This window comes from Eimeria necatrix, genomic scaffold (assembly GCF_000499385.1).
Source record: "Eimeria necatrix Houghton genomic scaffold, Enh_scaff66, whole genome shotgun sequence".
In the NCBI taxonomy this organism is placed as follows: Eukaryota; Apicomplexa; class Conoidasida; order Eucoccidiorida; family Eimeriidae; genus Eimeria; species Eimeria necatrix.
Genome location: NW_013651722.1, coordinates 53,843 through 71,485, shown reverse-complemented (window position 1 = coordinate 71,485; position 17,643 = coordinate 53,843). Strand labels below are relative to the sequence as shown.

The 17,643-nt window shown below is 62.2% G+C and overlaps 3 protein-coding genes across 3 annotated transcripts in view; 2 read left to right on the top strand and 1 right to left on the bottom strand.

Annotated features, from left to right (window-relative positions):
* Nucleotides 1–417: 417 nt before the first annotated feature.
* Nucleotides 418–3,543, top strand: ENH_00069600 (hypothetical protein, conserved; the record flags this gene model as incomplete). Its single annotated transcript, XM_013577451.1, has 1 exon — nucleotides 418–3,543. One exon carries the CDS (start codon nucleotides 418–420, stop codon nucleotides 3,541–3,543), a length of 3,126 nt encoding a protein of 1,041 aa, XP_013432905.1.
* Nucleotides 3,544–5,605: 2,062 nt separating this feature from the next.
* Nucleotides 5,606–7,966, bottom strand: ENH_00069590 (hypothetical protein, conserved; the record flags this gene model as incomplete). The annotated part of the gene is made up of 3 exons (XM_013577450.1): nucleotides 5,606–5,680; nucleotides 5,883–5,929; nucleotides 7,894–7,966. 3 exons carry the CDS (start codon nucleotides 7,964–7,966, stop codon nucleotides 5,606–5,608), a joined length of 195 nt encoding a protein of 64 aa, XP_013432904.1.
* A 957-nt stretch (nucleotides 7,967–8,923) lies between these two features.
* The window catches only part of ENH_00069580 (PHD-finger domain-containing protein, putative), a gene marked incomplete at both ends in the record, with an annotated part of 24,701 nt that continues 15,981 nt past the window's right edge, over nucleotides 8,924–17,643 (top strand). Inside the window, 4 exons of the mRNA XM_013577449.1 lie at nucleotides 8,924–9,040; nucleotides 9,379–9,483; nucleotides 9,646–10,338; nucleotides 10,638–10,773. Of these exons, the coding sequence (XP_013432903.1) occupies nucleotides 8,924–9,040; nucleotides 9,379–9,483; nucleotides 9,646–10,338; nucleotides 10,638–10,773 (1,051 nt within the window). The remainder of the gene's footprint in view (nucleotides 9,041–9,378; nucleotides 9,484–9,645; nucleotides 10,339–10,637; nucleotides 10,774–17,643) is intronic.

Genomic DNA, 17,643 nt, shown 5'->3' with positions numbered 1-17,643 from the left:
TCCTGGTCTACACTTTTTGTCCCCCCGTTCTGTTTTCGTTGCCTTGTACTCCGGTAGCAGCCACTGCGGCGAGCTACTGTTGCTCCTGCTGCTGCTGCTTTCCTCATCGCTCACGCGCGTCGCAAGCTGTGCAGGGAGTCTTCGTGTAGTGTTGTGCCCCCTTGTTTCCGTTTCTTTGCCCTTAGTTCTTTTATCTGAGACTTGAGGAAAATCTCAAGCTCGTCAGATCACGAAAAACACACTGGCGGTGCCGAGACACGCAGCAGCTTTCTGTGCCTCAGCTGCGGCACCGCCAGCAGCAGCACTAGCAGCAGCACCAACGGCAGCGCCATAGCGGGAACAGCCACACCGAATCATCTCATGTACTGTATATTTAGCAGTTTATACCAGAGGAAGGAGATCATCTGGATTTAACAAATGGACGCGCAAAAGCCGGCGTGCTCGGGAGAGCACGCGGAGGAGGACTCAGCCAGCCGCAGTGACGGGCTAGAGGAGCAGCAGCAGGAGCCGCTGCAGCAGCAAGAGGATCAGCAGCAAAATCTGGAACAAAAGCAAGCAACGCAGCACCTGCGGCACCAGCCGCAGCCGCAGCAGCTGCAGGAGTCCTTCGAGCTGCTCCACCTGAACCCGGAAAGAGGCGAGTATGAGCCGCCGCAGCAGCAGCAGCAGCAAGGGGAGGAGCAGGAGCAGCATCAGGGGGCAGTTGTGGCGCCTCCGTGCAACGGAACAGCCGGCGATCTGACGCAGCAGCTGCAGCGCCTGCAGCACCTGCTGCTGGCGGGGCAGAGCAGCAGCAGCATACGGCAATTCCTGGGTGCTGCTCTTGCTGCTGTTGCTGCTTCGGGGGGCCCCTCAAGGCCCCCCCCCGAGGAGCTCGCCCCCGAGAGCAGCAGCTGGCGCCTCTCGCTGGGAGGCAGAAGCAGCAGCGGCAACAACGACGGCAGCAGCAACGGCGGCGGAGAGGAGCAGCAAGATGCTCTCCCTTCACAACTTGACGAGCCCTTTGCTGCAGCGCGGCAGCCTCGAGATTGGCTGCGGGGCCACCTCGAGGGCTGCAGCTCCGAGCAGCAGCAGCTGCACGAAGTGGTGCAGCAGCGGCCGAGGCCCATAGGCCGTCCGGAGGGCGCCAGGCCAGCGCCTGTGGGGCCCCCTGCGGGGCCCCCTGCGGGGGCCCCCCAGGGGCCCCCTCCGGGGCCCCCCGTGGGGCCCCCAATGGGGGCCTCCCCTATGGCCCTTTCGGGCAACCTTGGCGACTCCCCCTCTCCCGTGGGGCTCCCCCTTGTGGACCCCAACTGGCTGGGGGCCCCCAGCCCCTGCCAGGCTGTGCCTTTGGTTGTGCCTGGGGGGGATTTGCTGTGGCGGTACAGCTCCTCTGCAGCAGAGGAGGCGTGGGGCCCCCGGGGGCCCCTGGCGGAGGGGCCCCAGGGCTTTCTGGACTATCCGCAGAGCCAGGGGCTGCAGCAGCAGGGGGGCCCCCTTAACTTCCCGGGGGGCGACCCCCAGTGGCCCCAGCCCAGGGGAATTTCCCCAGGATTCCACGCAGCAGCAGCAGCAGCAGCAGCAGCAGGAGAAGAGGCCCCGGTGACCCCCAGGTACCGGCTGAGCCCCATGGTGCTGCACGCCTACCAGTGCAGGACGGGGGCCGCGGGCGGCTGCTTCCCGCCCGCAGAGGAAAGAGAAGCTGCTGCTGCTGCTGCTGCTGCTGCTGCTGCTCAGGGGCACCCCAGGGCCTCTTCCGAGCGGCTGGTGCAGCGGCCAGATGCCTACAGGGGGGGCCGCTCGCAGCTGCGCTACGCGCAGCGGCATTCGCAGTGCAGCAGCATGGGGCACAACAGCGGGAGTCACTTCCCAGAGGGCCCCCTGGGGGCCCCCGGAGGTGTGGTGGAGCAGCAGCAGCAGCTGCCGCAGCAGCAGCTGCAGCGGCCGCCGCGCAGGGCGGGGGGTCTCGGCCCGGCGCCGCGGTCGGCCACCAGGGGCAAGCAAGTGTTCTACTACTGCCCTTCGTGTTTAGAAGCTTTTCCTCCGTCTTCTTTGTCTCTTTTTGCTGCACACATCTCGCAAAAAGGACACATAGTGCAGCAGCTGCAGCGGCTGCGGGGCCCCGACGGCTACTTCCAGTGCCCCAAGTGCACCTGCAAAGGCAGCGACCTCTTGGGGCTGCTGCGCCACTGGCACGAGGGGGGCGCAGCTCACCACGGGCAAAAGGTGTTGAAGCACATTCGTTCGAAAGACGTGCCCCCTGGGTACGCAGCGCTGGACGCGGTGCAGCTGCAGCAGCAGCTGCAGCAGCAGCTGCAGCAGCAGCTGCAGCACCAGCAGTACGCGCACCAGCTCCAGCACCACCACCGCCACCCCCAGCCCCACCACAGACTTCTCATGCACCACGAAGTTTCCGCAGAGTCGCCGGGGGGCCATGTGGACTCCCTGGCATTTGGAGGAGGGGCTCCACGGCAGCCCCACCATCTACACCACCTCCAGCAGCTCCAGCAGCTGCAGCAGCAGCAGCACCAGCTGCAGCAGCAGCAGCAGCAGCAGCACCTGCAGCAGCAGCAGCACCTGCAGCAGCTGCAGCAGCTGCAGCAGCTGCAGCAGCAGCAACAGCCGCTTGCTGCGCACCAGGGGGGCCCCGGCGCATACAGCGGGCACCGCGAGAGGGGCCCCCACCCTTGCCGCAGCCCAACCCGCAGCGTGGGCGAAGAGGCCCTCTTCAAGGGCACAGCCCCAGGGGCCTCTGCTGGCAACCTGCAGTCTAAGGGAATTCAGGGCACGGAGATCAGAAGCACCACCGTGAGCCAGCGAAGCAGCGCGTTGAGCGACGAGAGCGAAGACAAGCTGCAGCGGCGGGAGCAGCGGCAGCGGATGCAGCTGCAGCAGCAGCAGCCGCAGCCCCAGACGCAGACGCAGCCACACCAGCAGCAGCAGCAACCCGAAACTCCCAGTCCTCTTGTGAGGACGGACGGGCGGCCGGATGACGGCGGGGTCCTCTCGGGGGGCTTCGCTGCAGAAGAGGCCCCCAGGGGCCCCAGGGGCCCCAATGGCAGCGGGAACTATCATAGGGGGCCCCACAGCTTTGTGCCGCACGGCACAGGTGTTTGGGGCGGAGGCGTGCGAGCCTTCATGTCTGGGCAAAGGTCGGATCCTCGGCAGCTGCACCGGAAGCAGCAGGAGCAGGAGCAGCAGCAGCAGCAGCAGCGAGGGTTCACCTTCTCCGCTCAAGACTTTCCCTCCTTGAAGCCCAGGCCGCACGCAGGCCTGCAGCAGCAGCGGGAGGACGAGCAGCAGCAGCAAGAACATCAGGAGGAAGCAGCCGGCGGCTGCTCACAAAACAGCTTGCTGCTCTTTGGGGCCCTTCTACAAGGGCGGTGGGCGGGCGACCACAGCCCTTGGCTGTTCGGTGCCTCCGCGCCACATCACCAGCAGCAGACGCAGCGACAGCAGCTGCAGCATCAACAGCAGCAGCAGCAACAGCAGCAGCAGCAGCAGCAGCAAGCGCCGCAGCAACAGCAGCAGCAACAACCGTCGGAGCGGCAGGAGCAGGCCTAAGTGGCAGCGCGTTCCTCAGGCGTGTTGTGGGGCGACGATTCCGCAGCAACAGCAGCAGCAACAGCAGCAGCAGCAGAACCGGTGGCACCCGTTGCGCCGCTGTTCATGAGTTACGTGAAGCAGCTGTGCGCCTAAGGGTGAACATTTTGTGATTTAGGCGGCACCTGGCAGCAGCAGCTCCAGCAGTGAGGGAACCGATACAGCAGCAGCTGCTGCAGCAGAAGTAGGCCTAGATCCCTTTGTTTTTAGCGGGAATATGGGCATCGTTCTTGGCGCTCCGTTGGGGCTTCAAGTGGGGCACTCGTTGCGAGGCCTCCCGAGCATTGTATGTTTTTCTGTGTTTGTCTGGCCGGCACAGCAGCAGCAGCAGCAGCAGCAGCGGCAGCAGCAGCTGCAGCAGCAGCAGCAGCTGCAGGACCAGCAGTAGCAGCAGCGTTTGGCGATTTCTAGGAGCAAACTGCGACGGTCCCCTCGACGTGGCTCCGTCCCTTTTTTGGATAACTTCTCGTTAGTTGTTTTTGAGGCAGCTGCTGCTGCTGTTTGCAATAGCACGAGCAGCAGCAGCGCGTCTTCCGTTGTCCCCTGCCGGCCAGCTCTGAAGGCCGTCTGTGCGCCTGGTTGTGGAGACTGAAGCAATCCCGCAAGCAGCAGCCACGACGTCTGTTGCTGCGTTTGCTGCAGCCGTGCTGCAGCAGGTGCCGCAGTCGCAGCAGCAGCTGTGGCTCCCCGCACGGACTTTGTAGGTGTCGCAGCGCCGTCGTGCGGCTTAGGAACTTTTCGAAACTGGCTGCCGGCCGAACGAGCAAGTGCAGCGGCTGCTGCAGCAGCAGCAGGTGCTGCAGCAGCAGCTGCGGAGGCAGCCGGAGAAGCCGAGACCCACTTTGTTGTTGGCGATATTTTTCCGAAGCTCCCAACAGTGCCTTTGTGCGTGTGGTGCTCTGCTGCGGGCACGCGTACGTGCTTGTATGAGTGTGTATACATACGTAAATATGTATATAGTGGACCCAAATACACTTATTTTTACCTAGAGACTGCTTCGCAAGCATGCACAGACGGACCCCTGTGCAAAAGGTCTTGGGCAGACCTGGAGCCTGCTTAGCGAGCCCCGCTGCCGCGCCTTTCTTGGGGGCATGCGGCGCTTGGGGCCCGCTTGAATTGTGCTTGCTCAGTTTCCTTTTACTGCGGGGAAGAGGTTTTGCCGCAAGGCTTTGGACTCCGCTGAATACATTGGAATCTGCAGCCAGAAGCCGCAGCAGGCGAGTCTGTGAGGGGGGTTCGCTGGCCCGCGCGCTCTGCGCATGCAGCATAGTGCCTGTTCAGCTTCGCAGGCCTAGCCGCTGAGTAGCCGCGAGAAACAGATACACAGTAGCTGCCGCGGGGCCCGCGTCGGGTGTACAGACAGCTCACAGCAGTGACACTTAGCGCACAAATGGTTCTGCTGCAGTTGCTGCTGCAGCTGCGACTTAAAAAGCGCCGTGGCTTCCCCACAGTTCTCGCGCCCGCCCCCAGCAAGCGGGGCTGCGGGGGCCCCTGCGGCGCGGCACGAACAGCCAACGCTGCGGGCCTCTTGTGGCCAGTTGGGGGCCCCTTTGGGTCCTTTTCACATCAGCACAAGGGCCTCGCCAGCTATTTTCGTACACGCAACACCAGACGCCGCGGGGGGCCTCTAGGCGAGTCGGGGCTGTTTTTTGCACACAAGGGCGTGGCTGGGGGCCCCCCGGGGCCCCGCTTTGCCTGCCTAGGCACAGGAGGGGGGCCCCTGGGGGCCCTTTTTGGGCATAAAATGATTGAGGGGCCCTTCGGGGCCCTCGTTGATAAAACAGAATGCAGTACAAAGAGGTGGAACCCCCGGGGGCCCCAAACAATGAAGGAGCCCCAGGGGCCCCGCACACTTGAAGAACCCCTGGGGGCCCCGCACAATGGAAGAGCCCCTGGGGCCCCGCACAATGGAAGACTCCCGGGGGGCCCCGGGGGGCCCCTCTGGATTAAGTGGCAGCAGGAGACCCGGGGGGCACCCCTGCTGCTCGCGGGGAGCTGCAGCAGCAAGTGCTGCGCTGCTCCGCTAAGAAGCTGCTGCTGGCATCGGCAGAGCCGCCAGGCGGCGGGCGCCGTAGTAGCCCTGAAGGACGTTTGTGAGCTGCAGCAGGAAGCAGAAATGCAGACACAAACGCATGCAAATGCTGCAGCGCAGCAGCAGCAGGCGCAGCAGCAGCAGGCGCAGCAGCAGGGATCCGCAGGCAGCAGAGAGGAGACCCAGCCTCCAACAGACGTGGCTAAATGAAGTAGCAGCAGGCGCTCACAGCAGCAGCAGCAGCAAGAAGGACTGCAGCGGGACTCACCGCTTTGAATGCAGCAAATGGGAGGCACGCAATGGCGCACGCAGTTGCTGCAGAGGCACACACCAAGCAGGCAGCAGCGCCAGCTAGAGCAGCAGGAGCAGCAGGCGCCGTGGCAGCAGCAGCAGCAGGCGCCACGGCAGCAGCAGCAGCAGCAGGCGCCACGGCAGCAGCAGCAGGCGCCACGGCAGCAGAAGCAGCAGCAGCAGCAGGCGCCACGACAGCAACAACAGGTGCCACAGCAGCAGCAGCAGCGCAGCAGCAGCAGGCGCCACGGCAGCAGCAGCAGCAGCCTCAAGCCGGAGCCTCACAAGCGCTGTGGATGAGAGAGCCAGGGGCAGCTTTTGCTGCTACGAAAAGAGCCACAAGGAAACCTTCGTAAGAAATGATGCACAGCAGCATCAGCACTGCAGCAGCAAACGCGCAGCAGCAGCACAGACGCAGCAGATGAGCACAAAGCCCGCAGCAGCGGCCAAAGCTGCTCGGCTTTGCTGCATCTCTGCTGCAGCTCTGCTGCAGCTTTGCTGCGGCTTTGCTGCAGCTTTTCTGCAGATTTGCTGCAGCTTTTATGAGATTTTATGCAGCTTTTATGCGGTTTTGCTGCAGCTTTGCTGCAGCTCTGCGGCTTGCAGCAAGCAGCAAGCCGAGCCAGCTAGCTGCTGGCTAGCTGTAAGATACAGAAACACTGCTGCAGCAGGAGACGAGCTGCTGCGGAGCAGCAGCAAAAATGCACTTTCATGAGACAAAAGAAGATAAGAGGAGCAGCAAAAACAATTCAAATGCAAACAAAGACAAAGCCAGCGGCCCCCCCAGCGATGGAGCTTCCCCCAGGCTTGCTGCTGCTGCTCGTGCTGCAACCCACTTTTACGGGTGTAATACTGCTGCAGGATGAAGGGGGCCTCGTTGACTTGCTTGTGAGACGCGGCGCCCGCGGCTGTGGCTGCAAAGAAGTGCAGCCAGTGGCCCCCCACGTCTGTCAGCAGCAGCAAAAAGAAGCCTGAGCAGCAGCAGCAGCAGCAGCAGCAGCACAGCAGCAGCAGCAGCAGCGCAGCAGCAGCAGGGCGGGACAGAAAGGCGCAATGAAAAGGCAAGACACTTCGACGCCGAGGCGAACAGCAGCAGCCAAGGAAACACAAATGCAGCCGAAAAGCCTCGACACGCAGCGGCAGAGCAGCAGCGAGGAAACAGCAGCAGCAGCAGCAGCTGCTGCTGCTGCTGCTGCAGCAGCAGCGGCCTAAGCTGCAGCGCACCCCAGGCATAGTGGGGGCAGACTGCAGCATTCAGCAGGTAGAAGAGACACGTAGAAAGCCGGTCGAGCAGCTGGTCCAAGCAAGCCCCAAAGAGCGACACTGAAAAAGCACCAACGCAAACGAGCTGCTGCTGCTGCTGCCGCTGCTGCTGCTGCTGCTGCTGTTGCTGCTGCAGGGTGGGGTTCGAGGGCCCTGCGAACTCCCTTTCTCTCATTTTGTCTATTTCTTGTCTTGTTCGAGATGAACTCTTGGCACTGTAGAGGGGCACTTAGCTGCTGCGGCTGTGCTGTGCAGCTCACGGGGGGAGCTGTGGATAGGCCTAGGGTTTAGGGTTTAGGGTTTAGGGTTTGGCTTGCCTTGGTTCAAACGCCTCGCTGTGTGGCCGTCTGCTGCGTCCAGCAGCTGCGAGGCGGCGTAGCAAAGCAGGCAGAGCCACTGGCTCCCCACGAGAGCAGCCACCAGCAGCAGCAGCAGCCGCAAGTACCCTAAGCAGCAGCAGCAGCAGCAGACACGCAGCCACAACGCATGCACCAAATAAGGGCATTTCCTGCTGCTGCTGCGGCCATGAAGGGGCCCCTGGGGGCTTCCAGGCCCCCACTGGTGCCCCAGGGCCTCCGGGGGCCCCCTAGTGGGGGCCCTGCAGCGGCCAAGCTGGCCCCCTGGGTTCTCTGGCCGCAGGGGGGCCCTAGACACGTCTGCAGCAGCTAGTGGACGGTGGGGGCCCCACTTGGGGCCCCCAGGGCGGGGCCGGCGGGGGCCCTCACCTATGAGGTTGGGGACGTACAAGAGGACCTTGAGGACCTCTGCGTCTCCTCTGAGAGGCGTCTGCTGAGCCATGGTGAACAAATAAAAGGCGCTGGAGAAGAGAGCTGCTGCAGGCAGCTGGGGGCCTCTGGGGGGGGGGCCGGGGGTCTAGCTGCGGCGCTGGGGGGCCCGCAGCAGTGTCTGGCTTTAGGGGGGCCCTTCGAGAGCTCACAGAAGAAAGTATTTGCAAAAAGAATTGTGTTTTGGCTGCGAGCAGCACAGCAGCAGCGAAGACCCAGGGCCCCAGGGGGGGAGGGCCCCAGCCAGCTGCTGCTGCTGCTGCTGCTGCTGGTGCCGCTGTTTCTGTGAAGCGGCCAGGTCCCATACGTTCCTAGCGCTGACACCTTTTGCTTAGGGGCCCCTCGACTTGTTTTTTATTAAAGACCGACAAACTGCCATCTTGCTTCTTTGCAGCGGGCACGGCCGCCGCTCTCCTCGGTCACCGCTACTGCGCACACGAGTCTCGCCGCTGCAGCTGCTGCTGCTGCTGCTGCAGCAGCTGCTGCAGCAGCGGGTTGCCCAGCGCGGCCTCAGCGCCTGAATTGGGTCTCTCTGACGCAGCCCCCAGTCCGCCGCGGCAGCTGCGTCCCCCTTAGGGCCCCCAGCTGCTGCTATGGGCCTCTACAGGCCCGCAGCGCCTCCGTCTTTGGCCTGCGTAGCTGCGCTGCAGCCGGCGCTCAGTTGCTGCAGCAGGGGCTGCGTGGGGCTGGCTGCAGCAGGGAGAAGCCCGTGAGTCTGCTGCTGCACCCGCCGCAGCAGCAGCAGCAGCAGCAGCAGTCCCTCGATCTGGCCTGCTGCTGCTACTGCGTTCCGGGCAAAGCCCCTGCGCCCTGCTGCTGCTGACGAAGACAGCCGAGACACTGTCTTCTCTTCCTGCAGCCCGGGAGCGCATGCACGCGCAGCGACAGCGCACCCCGCAGCAAACACAGCAGCAGCAGCCGCAGCAGCAGCAGCAGCAGCAGCCACAGCAGCAGCAGCAGCAGCAGGAAGATGGCAGACCCCATAGACCAGTGGCTAGAGGAGTCGCTCTCGCTGCCGGCGCGGCTGCAGCGGGAGCTGCGGCTGATGGCGCAGCTGGACGCAGCAAGTGCAGCAATAGAGGCGCAGGTGGGGTTTCTTTTGAGTTTTTAAATTTTGCTTCTTTTCTTTTTCTTTTGTGTCTCCTTTTGCCTTTTTGCTGGCTGCTTGGTCTTGCTGCTGCTCTTAAAGGCTTTTGGAGCCCCGGTGCTGCTGCCTATCAGCTCTCATTCTGCTGCTGCTGCTGCTGCTGCTGCTGCTGCTCTTGCTTCTGAGGCCCTCTCTGCGCCTTCGCCCTGCTGGGCCTGCTGCTGGCTTCCTGGAGCTTCTGGTCTTCTTTCTATTTGCTGCTGCGCCTCAAGCATGCCTAGCTGCTGCTGCTGCTGTTGCTGCTGCTGCTGCTGCTGCTGCTGCTGCTGCTGCTGCAGGTCCGGCAGCGAGAGGAGCAATTTCTGCGTCGTCTTGAGGCTCTGAAGGCAGAGGGCAGCCCTCTTGTGTTTGAGGGCATGGAGGAAGAGCTCAAACAAATACATGTAAGCTTAAGGGTTTAGGGTTTAGGGTTTAGGGTTTAGGGTTTAGGGTTCAGGCTCTGAGGCTCAGCCTGGGCCCGCCCTCGCAGTGCTTCTGCCGCAGTCACTCGGGCTGCAGTGCTTTTGCTGCTGCTGCTGCTGCTGCTTATGCTGCTGCTGCTGCAGGAGATGCAGCGCAAGAGCCGCGCGCTGCTGCGAGAAAAGGTAGAAATCAACAGACACGCTGCTGCTGTGCTGCATGCGGAGCAGCAAACTCTTGCAGCTGAGCGGCAGCGGCTGCTGCAGAACCCAGGCATTGCTGCTGCTGCTGGCGGCAGCGCAGCAGGGTCAGCAGCAGATACAACTGCTGCTGCAGCAGACGCAGGGGGGATCAGCGGCAGCAGCAGCGCTCTGAGAAGACGCGGGGGCAGTGACCGCATGTCGGCAGCAGGAGGTGCAGCAGCGCAGCAGCAGCAGCAGCAGCTCGCCGGGGCCAGCAGCAGCAGCAGCAGCAACACAGACCGGAACCAAGCAGGCATAGCCGTATCAGGCGCTTCCCATGCCACCCGCGCTTGGCCTGCTGCTGCTGCTCCGCAGCAGCAGCTGCAGCACCAGCATGTGGAGGACCCAGCGATGCTTCACCACCAGACTTATTTGCAGCAGCAGCAGCAGCTGCAAATGCAGCAGCAAATGCAGAGGCAGCACATGCAGCAGCAGCAGATGCAGCTGCAAGGTCAGCAGCAGCAACAGCATCCAATGCAGCAGCAGCATCCAATGCAACAGCAGTACATGCAGCAGCAGCAGCAGCTGCAGGGGCCGCGCTGCTTTTCCGCCCCAACAGCTTTACCTCAGTCCCAAGGCAGCGAGATAACTGCAGAGGTATAGCTTGTGCTGCTGCTGCTGCTGCTGCTGCTCCTGGGGGCGCTACTTTCTGTATGGAGAGAGTGCCTGCGGTGCTATAGGGTTGTACAAAACGCAGCAGCTGCAGCAAGAGCTGCTGCTGCTTGCTTCCCGCACTGTTGCTGCTGCTGCTGCTGCACTCTCCAAGCAAACAGTGCATTGCACGTAACTGCATCGTGGAGCGCACAGTGGCTTTGCTGGTTCTGTTCACATTTGCTGTTGCCTTTGTGGCTGCTGCTGCTGCTGCTGCTGCTGCTGCTGCTGTCGTTGCTGCAGAGTGGCAGCAGCAGCTCGAAAACGGCGCGAGGAAGACTCAGCAGCTCTGCTGCTGTCGGCGCGGGAGGCTCTGGCTCTCGCCAAGCAGCAGCAGAGGGGCCTACCCACGGGGCCAGCCACTCCCGCAGGGGCAGAAAGGTGGGCCGCCGGCGCGTGCTGCTGCTGCTGCTGCTTTCTGGGCTGCTGCTGCTGCTGCTGCTGCTTCGTCAGCTGCTGCTGTTGCTTCCTGGGCTGCTGCTGCTGCTTCCTCGGCTGCTGCTGCTTTCGCTGTTCGTGCTGCTGCTGCAGCAGCTGCTTGTTCTAGCTGCAGCAGCAGCTGCAGCTGAATGGCTAGTGCTTGCTGCTTCTGCTGAAGCGCATGTGCGCCCTTGCAGCAGCAGCAGCAGCAGCAATAGCAGCAGCAGTGCCAGCAGCGCCTATCGCTCTGCGCTGTTTGCTTTTCGTTTTAATTGCTTCTTCAGGCAGCAGAAAATTTGGTGCTGCTGCGGCAGCCCAGCAGCAGCACAGCAGCCAGCAGCGCGAGCTCTCCCCCAAACGAAGGCTTCAGAGCCGGAGCAGGGGGCCCCCTGGGGGCCCCCGCAGCTGGGGGGGGCCCCCAGGTGGCCCCCAATGTGAAGACGCATGCAGCGTCTTCTAGGAAGCAAGGAGGCGCCAAGGCAGCAGCAGCAGCAAACCGAGTGCGCTTTCATCTTCTTGCTGCACCTTTGCTTCTCCTCGCATAGAAAGTAACTGCCTTAACTTCTTCTGGGGGCCCCGCAGTGCTGCTGCTGCGCCTGCCCCTCTCAGGGGGGCCCCCGGGGGCCCCCGGGGGCCCCTGGAGCCCCCGGGGGGCCCCTCTATATCTGTTTCTTCATTTCTGTCTGTTCCTTTTGAGATGGTGTTTGCAAGTGGAGAGAATTGGGACATTTGTGCAGATTTAAATGCATTTTGGTGTATTCATAAGTATATTATAAGTGCGTTTTGGATTAAAATGCATTTTCGTATACTTATAAAAATGTATTTTGCTTAGCTGAGAGTCTTTGCTTCTGGCTGCGCCAGCTGCTGCTTCAGGGGCTTGCTGCAGTTGCTGCTGGCTGTGGGGCGCTGTGCCTGTCTGCTGCGTCTGCTGCTGCTGCTGCTGTTGCGGCTGCTGCTGCGGCTGCCGCTGTGGCAGCTGTTGCACTTGCTGCTGCGTTTGCTGCTGCGCCTGCTGCTGCTGCTGCTGCCGCGGGTGGGAGTCAGCTGCGTGCGCGCTGCTGCTGCGGCTGCTGCTGCTGCAGGAAGAGCCCGCGGCGCAGGGGGGCGGCTCGGAAAGCTGGGAAGGCGTTTGCCCAGTTTGTCTCCGCGGAGAAGCAGCAACAGAAGTTATTAAAATGGTCGCCTGCGACTCCTGCAACCGCTGGTTCCACTTTGAATGCGTGGTGAGCAGCGACTCCTCTGGGGGCCCCTAAGCGCCCTCTCGGGGCCCCCTGGGGGCCCTCAGGGGGCCCCTAAGGGCCCTCGGAGCCATCGGGGGGCCCCTAAAGGCCCTTGGGGGGCTTTGGGGGGGCGCCTAAGGGCCCTCGGGGGGCCCCTAAGGGCCCTCAAGGGGCCCCTAAGGACCCTCGGGGGGCCCTTATAAGGCCCCCGGAAGTGCATTGGGGGCCCTCTGGGGGACCTCTCGGGGCCCTCGAGAGGCCCTCTGGGAGTCCTCTGGAGGGCCTTTGGGGGCCCCTTGGAAGTCCTTGGGGCCCCCTGGTCCCGGCTGCGAGCCCTCTGCTGCTGTTTCCCTTTGCTGCTGCTGCGGGGCTGGTGTGGAGCGCAGCTGTGCTGCTGGGGCTTCGCCTGCAGCTGGGGCTTTCTGTGCATGCATGCGAACTTCTTCTAAGAGTTGATTGGGAGTTCTTTTGCGTCTTTTGCTGCCTTTTCAGGGGTATGCAGGCGAGACAAGAGAGGACGACACTTGGTACTGTCCTGACTGCTACCGCGGAGGAGCTGCGGGGGGCCCTTGAAGGGGCCCCCAGGGGGCCCTTCAAGGGGCCCCACAGGAGGCCCCCCTGGAAGCTCAGAGCCCCTGTGGGGGCCTCTAAAAGCCCAGAGGCACCCCTAGAGGCCACGCCGGGGGCCTCTCAGGCCCAGAGGCACCCCAGAGGCCCCTGTTGGGGCCCCCGAAGTCCAGGAACCCTCCAGAGGCCCCTAGAGGGTCTAGAGGCCCCTATAGGGTGTAGGGGCCTCTACAGGGTCTAGAGGCCCTAGAGGGTCTAGAGTTACCTGCGAGGCCTCAAGAGGGTCTAGAGGCTCCTAGAGGGCCCCCTAGAGGTTCTAGAGTTCCTACAGGGTATACGGGCCCCTAGAGGGTCTAGAGACCCTGAGAGGGCCTAGAGGCTTCTAGGGGATCTCTAGAGGCCCCTAGAGGGTCTAGAGGCCCCTAGAGGGTCTAGAGGCCCCTAAAGGGTCTCAAGTTCCTACAGGATCTAGAGGCTCCTAGAGGGTCCAGAGACCCCTCTAGACCCCTAGGGGGCCTCTAGAGATTTCTAGAGGGTCTCGAGGTTCCTAGAAGGTCTCTAGAGGCCCCTAGAGGGTCTAGAGGCCCCTACAGGGACCCCTAGAGGGTCTAGAGTACCCTACAGGGCCCCCCAGAGGGGCCTCTGGGGAGGGGCGAAGGGGCCCTCGGCAAGCCTGCAGAGGGCCTCTAAAGCCAGGCTTATAGTGCCCAAGAGAGGCGTCACAGGATTAGTGCTCTCCCGCGCCGTCCTCTATTTGACGGGCAACGCAGCAGCTGCAGCAGCAGCAGCAGCAGCAGCAGGTCACGCTGCTGCCTCCTTGAAAAGGAGATTTCTATCTGTCGCGAATCTTTTGTAGCCCTACGAGAAACTGGCAGAGACAACTAGGCAGCCACAAGAGGCAGCTAGTGCAGAGCAGCAGCAGCAATTCAAGAAAGAAGAGGCAAAAGTAGAAAAAGAAATGTAGTAGACAGAAAATAGAAAGGTATTTGAAAGAGATTGGAAGAGGTCGGGGGGCGCAGCCGAGAAGTGGTAGAGAGAAACAGCCGGGCTGCCTCAGCAGCAGCAGCAAAAGAAAGTAATAGCGGCGCCAGCAGAAGCAGCAACACAGCGCCGGCCCCAGCAGCCTCGCCTGCAGCAGCAGCAGCAGCAGCAGCAGCAGCAGCAGCAGCAGCAGCAGCTGGGCTAGGCAGCACAGAGCCTGTCGAGCTGGTCGTCGATGGCGCAGCGGCGGAACTGCATGCGGCGGCCGTGGGGGCCCCCCAGGGGCCCCCGGGGCCCCTCTAGGAGAGAGAGGCCCTGCACTGTGTCCAGAGTACCCTGGGAAAGGGCCTCGGAGAGGCCCGAGGGCCTCCGCCCCCGGGGGGGGGCCCCCAGGGTACTTTCCACGGCCAACAAGTAGTGCAGCACTTTGAGGCTGAGGGCCCCAAAGGCCTCCCACAGCTGCTGCCCCGACACTGCGCTCGTCTCCACGTAACGCAGCCCCAAGCGGCCCGCAGCAGCCTCGCCCTCCTCCCGAGTCACCTCCTGCAGCAGCAGCAGCAGCAGCAGCAGCAGCAGCAGCAGCAGCAGCGGCAGCAGCAGCGGCAGCAGCAGCAGCAGAGGCGGACAGGAGGAGAACGGGAAGTGGTGAAGGTAAGAAGCAGCGGCGAATGGACCCAGGGGCAGAAGGGAAAAGAGTTGAAAAGACTTATAAAAGGAAGCAGCAGCAAATGAGCAGCAGCAAATGAGCAGCAGCAAATGAGCAGCAGCAAATGAGCAGCAGCAGATGAGCAGCAGCAAAATGACTTTCTGCTGCTTCCAGGACCCACTCTCTCTCTTAGGTCACATTTGTTGCCCACAAGCAGCGCCTGCACATGAGCAGGGGCCTCCTCGCGCATGACCGAAGCCCAGTAGTCCACGCCTGCGCAGCAGCAGCAACAGCAGCAGCAGCAGCAGCAGCCGCAGCAGCCGCAGCAGCAGAGAGGGGCAAAAGGGCACTCAAAGGCACAGTGCAGCAGCTAAAGGGGAAGGAAATATGCGGGAAAAAGACAAAACGAGAGTCCCAAGCGGGAGCTGCTTCCTGCTGCTATCGCTAAACCCTCGGCTGCACCCTAAACCCTAAACCCTAAACCCTAGGAGCTGACAGCAGCCACGGGCGCGAGGCCCATCTGGCTCAGCGGCCCTCAGCTAAGCTCGTTTTGGGGAAGGGGGGTCTCTGCTGCGCTGCTGCTGCTGTTGCTGCTGCTGCTGCTGCCAGCCCCTCGGAAAGGCTCAAGAACGAGCTGAACCCTAGAACTCAGACTGCAGCCTAAACCCTAAACCCTAAACCCTAAACCTGAAGCCCTAGAATGCAGCCTGAAGTGCACATGAAACCCTAAACTGACACGTGAGTCCTAAACCCTAGACAGCAGCCTACACAGTGTGACTGCAGCCTAAGCCCTGGACTAAACCCTAAACCCTAGACTGCAACCTAAACCCTAAACCCTAAACCCTAGACTGGCGCAGCTCTGGAACAACGCACTAGTGAAGCTCTTTCTGCAGCCCACGTCGAAGACCAGCATCACTCCCATAGCGGAACGGAAGTATGCTGCAGCAGCAAACCAGGCGTACAGACACTCCACAAGCCCTCCAGCAGCAGCAGCAGCAGCAGCAGCAGCAGCAGCAGCAGCGAATGCTGCAACGGCAGTCAATGCCATGCCGCAGCAGCCGCTGCCACCGCAAAAAAACTAGCCGAACTCAGCCGCCGCAGGAGCAGCAGCGCTGAAGCACCAACGCAGCAGCAGCGGCAGCAGCAGCAGCAGCAGCAGCAGCAGCAAGAGCTGACCCTGTGTGACGCTTCTGAATCTCTCGTGTCCTGCAGTATCCCAAACTTGAACTTTCGCTATTTTGCCCTCCAGCTGCAGAGTTTTGCTTCTGTAGTCAATCCCTATTGTGGGTGCTGGCGGCATCCAGTGGGGGCCCCTCCTCCGGGGGCGCCCATGGGGGCCCCCATGGGGCCCCCCGTGGGGGCCCCCGTGGGGGCCCCCGTGGGGGCCCCCATGGGGGCCCCCCTGGGGGCCCCCGTGGGGGCCCCCGTGGGGCACCCCGTTCTGGTGGCTCTCGTGGGGGGCCCCCTTAGAGTGCTGCTCGGGGGGCCCCTCGCTGCGGGCCTCGCCGTGGGGGCCCTCGCTGCAGGGACTGCCGTGGGGGGCCCCCCTTCGGGGGGGCCCCCTGTGGGGCCCCTGGGGCAGGTGGGGGGCCCCCTCTACAAAGCGCAGCAGCATGCTGCTTTTGCCCACTCCGCTGTCTCCTGCGAGTTTAAAGAAACAAAAGAATAAAAGAAATAAAAGAATAAAAGAAATTAAAAAAAGAAAAGAAATCAAAAATAATTAAATCGGGAATTGTGGGCCGCAGCAACTTAGAGGTAAGCTGTGTCTGTACACCGCAGGCAGGCTGCCCTAGAACAGCCCCAGAAAGCACTACAGACACTCAGCAGCAGCAGCGCAGCAGCAGCAGCACAGCAGCAGCAGCAGCAGCAGCAATAACCACAGCAGCAATAAGAGCACAAGCGATGAAGGCAGCAGCAACAGGGCCAGAAGCAGCAAGGCCAGCAGCAGTGGAAGCAGCAGCCTTACGGGCAGCAGCAATAAAGCCAGCAGCAACACGGCCAGCAGCAGCAAGGGCAGCAGCAACAAGGGCAGCAGCACTAGAAGCAGCAGAGTAGGGAATTAGCAGAAAGAGCAGCAGAGCAAGGGCACCAGCAGTACAAAAAACAGCATCCGTAGAAGAAACGGCACCAAGAGCAGCAGCAACAGCAGCAGAACAGCAACGAGAGCAGCAGCAGCAAGAGCAGCAGCAGCAACAGCAGCAGCGAGAGCAGCAGCAGCAAGAAAAGCAGCAAGAGCAGCAGCAGGAGAAGCAGCAAGAGCAGCAGCAGCAAGAGCAGCAGCAGCAAGAGCAGCAGCAAGAGAAGCAGCAAGAGCAGCAGCAAGAGCAGCAGCAGGGGCAGCAGCAGCAAGAGCAGCAGCAATAGCAGCAGCAGTAAGAGCAGCAGCAGCAGCAGCAGCAGCAGCAGCGGGCTTGCCTATGAGGACCAGCTTGATGAGGTAGTCATAAGCCAAAGTGGTTTGCCTCTCTCCTTCCCCTGCGAGCGCCTCCAGGGCACAGGCCAGCGCGTCTGAGGGCGACTCCCCCATTTTGGCCACACTGCAGCAGCAGCAACAGGCCACAACTTCTGCTGCTGCTGCTGCTGCTGCTGCTGTTGCTGCTGCTGCTGCTGCTGCTGCTGATGCAGTGTGTAGGGAGTTTCAATGCCCGAGAACACCCGCTCGGCAAGCCGCTGCTGCTCAGTAAGGCCTCGCTGGGTATTAAGGGCCAGCGCTGAAGCTGCTGCTGCGCTGTGCTGTGCAGGGGCAGCAGCAGCTGCGGCTGGGGCCAGTTTAACGCTGCAGCTCCTCAAAAAGAGACTCTTTGAAGCAGAAATAACTGCAGCAGCTCGCTAGAAGCCACAGGTGCAGTCAGCTGCTGCTTCCTGCTGCGCAGCAAGCCGCGGGGGCCCCCCAGGGCCCCCTTTCGCTGGGGGGTGGGCGTGGGGCCCAAAGCAGGCTCGAGAAGGCCCGTTGATGCACTTTTTGAAATGAGTTGTAAAATACAGAAAAGACGGAAATGACGGAGGCGAAAGGGCGCAGAGGAAGGTGGACGAAGAAGGAGGCGAGGGGCCCCTGCCTCCTGCTGCTGCTCTCTGGTCCGCACAGGGGAACTCCAGCAAGAAACGCTGTTTGAAGTGAATATTAAATAAAGGAATAAGAAACCAGAGGAAAAGCAAACTCGGGAGACGCCTTTGGGTCCAGCTAACAGCAGCAGCAGCAGCAGCGGCAGCAGCAGAACAACAGCAACGCCACAGAGCCACCGGCGCGGGGGCCCCTGCTGCTACGCAAGGCTGCCTTCTAGCTTCCTTCGGTTTCTAAAAGTAAAGCGCCCCACTATATCCAATTTAGTCTTCTCAATTTGAACTTGACAGAGGCTACTGGGGCCCCAGGCTCAGAGGTTCTCCCAGGGGCCCCTAGCCGAGAGACACTCGGGGGGG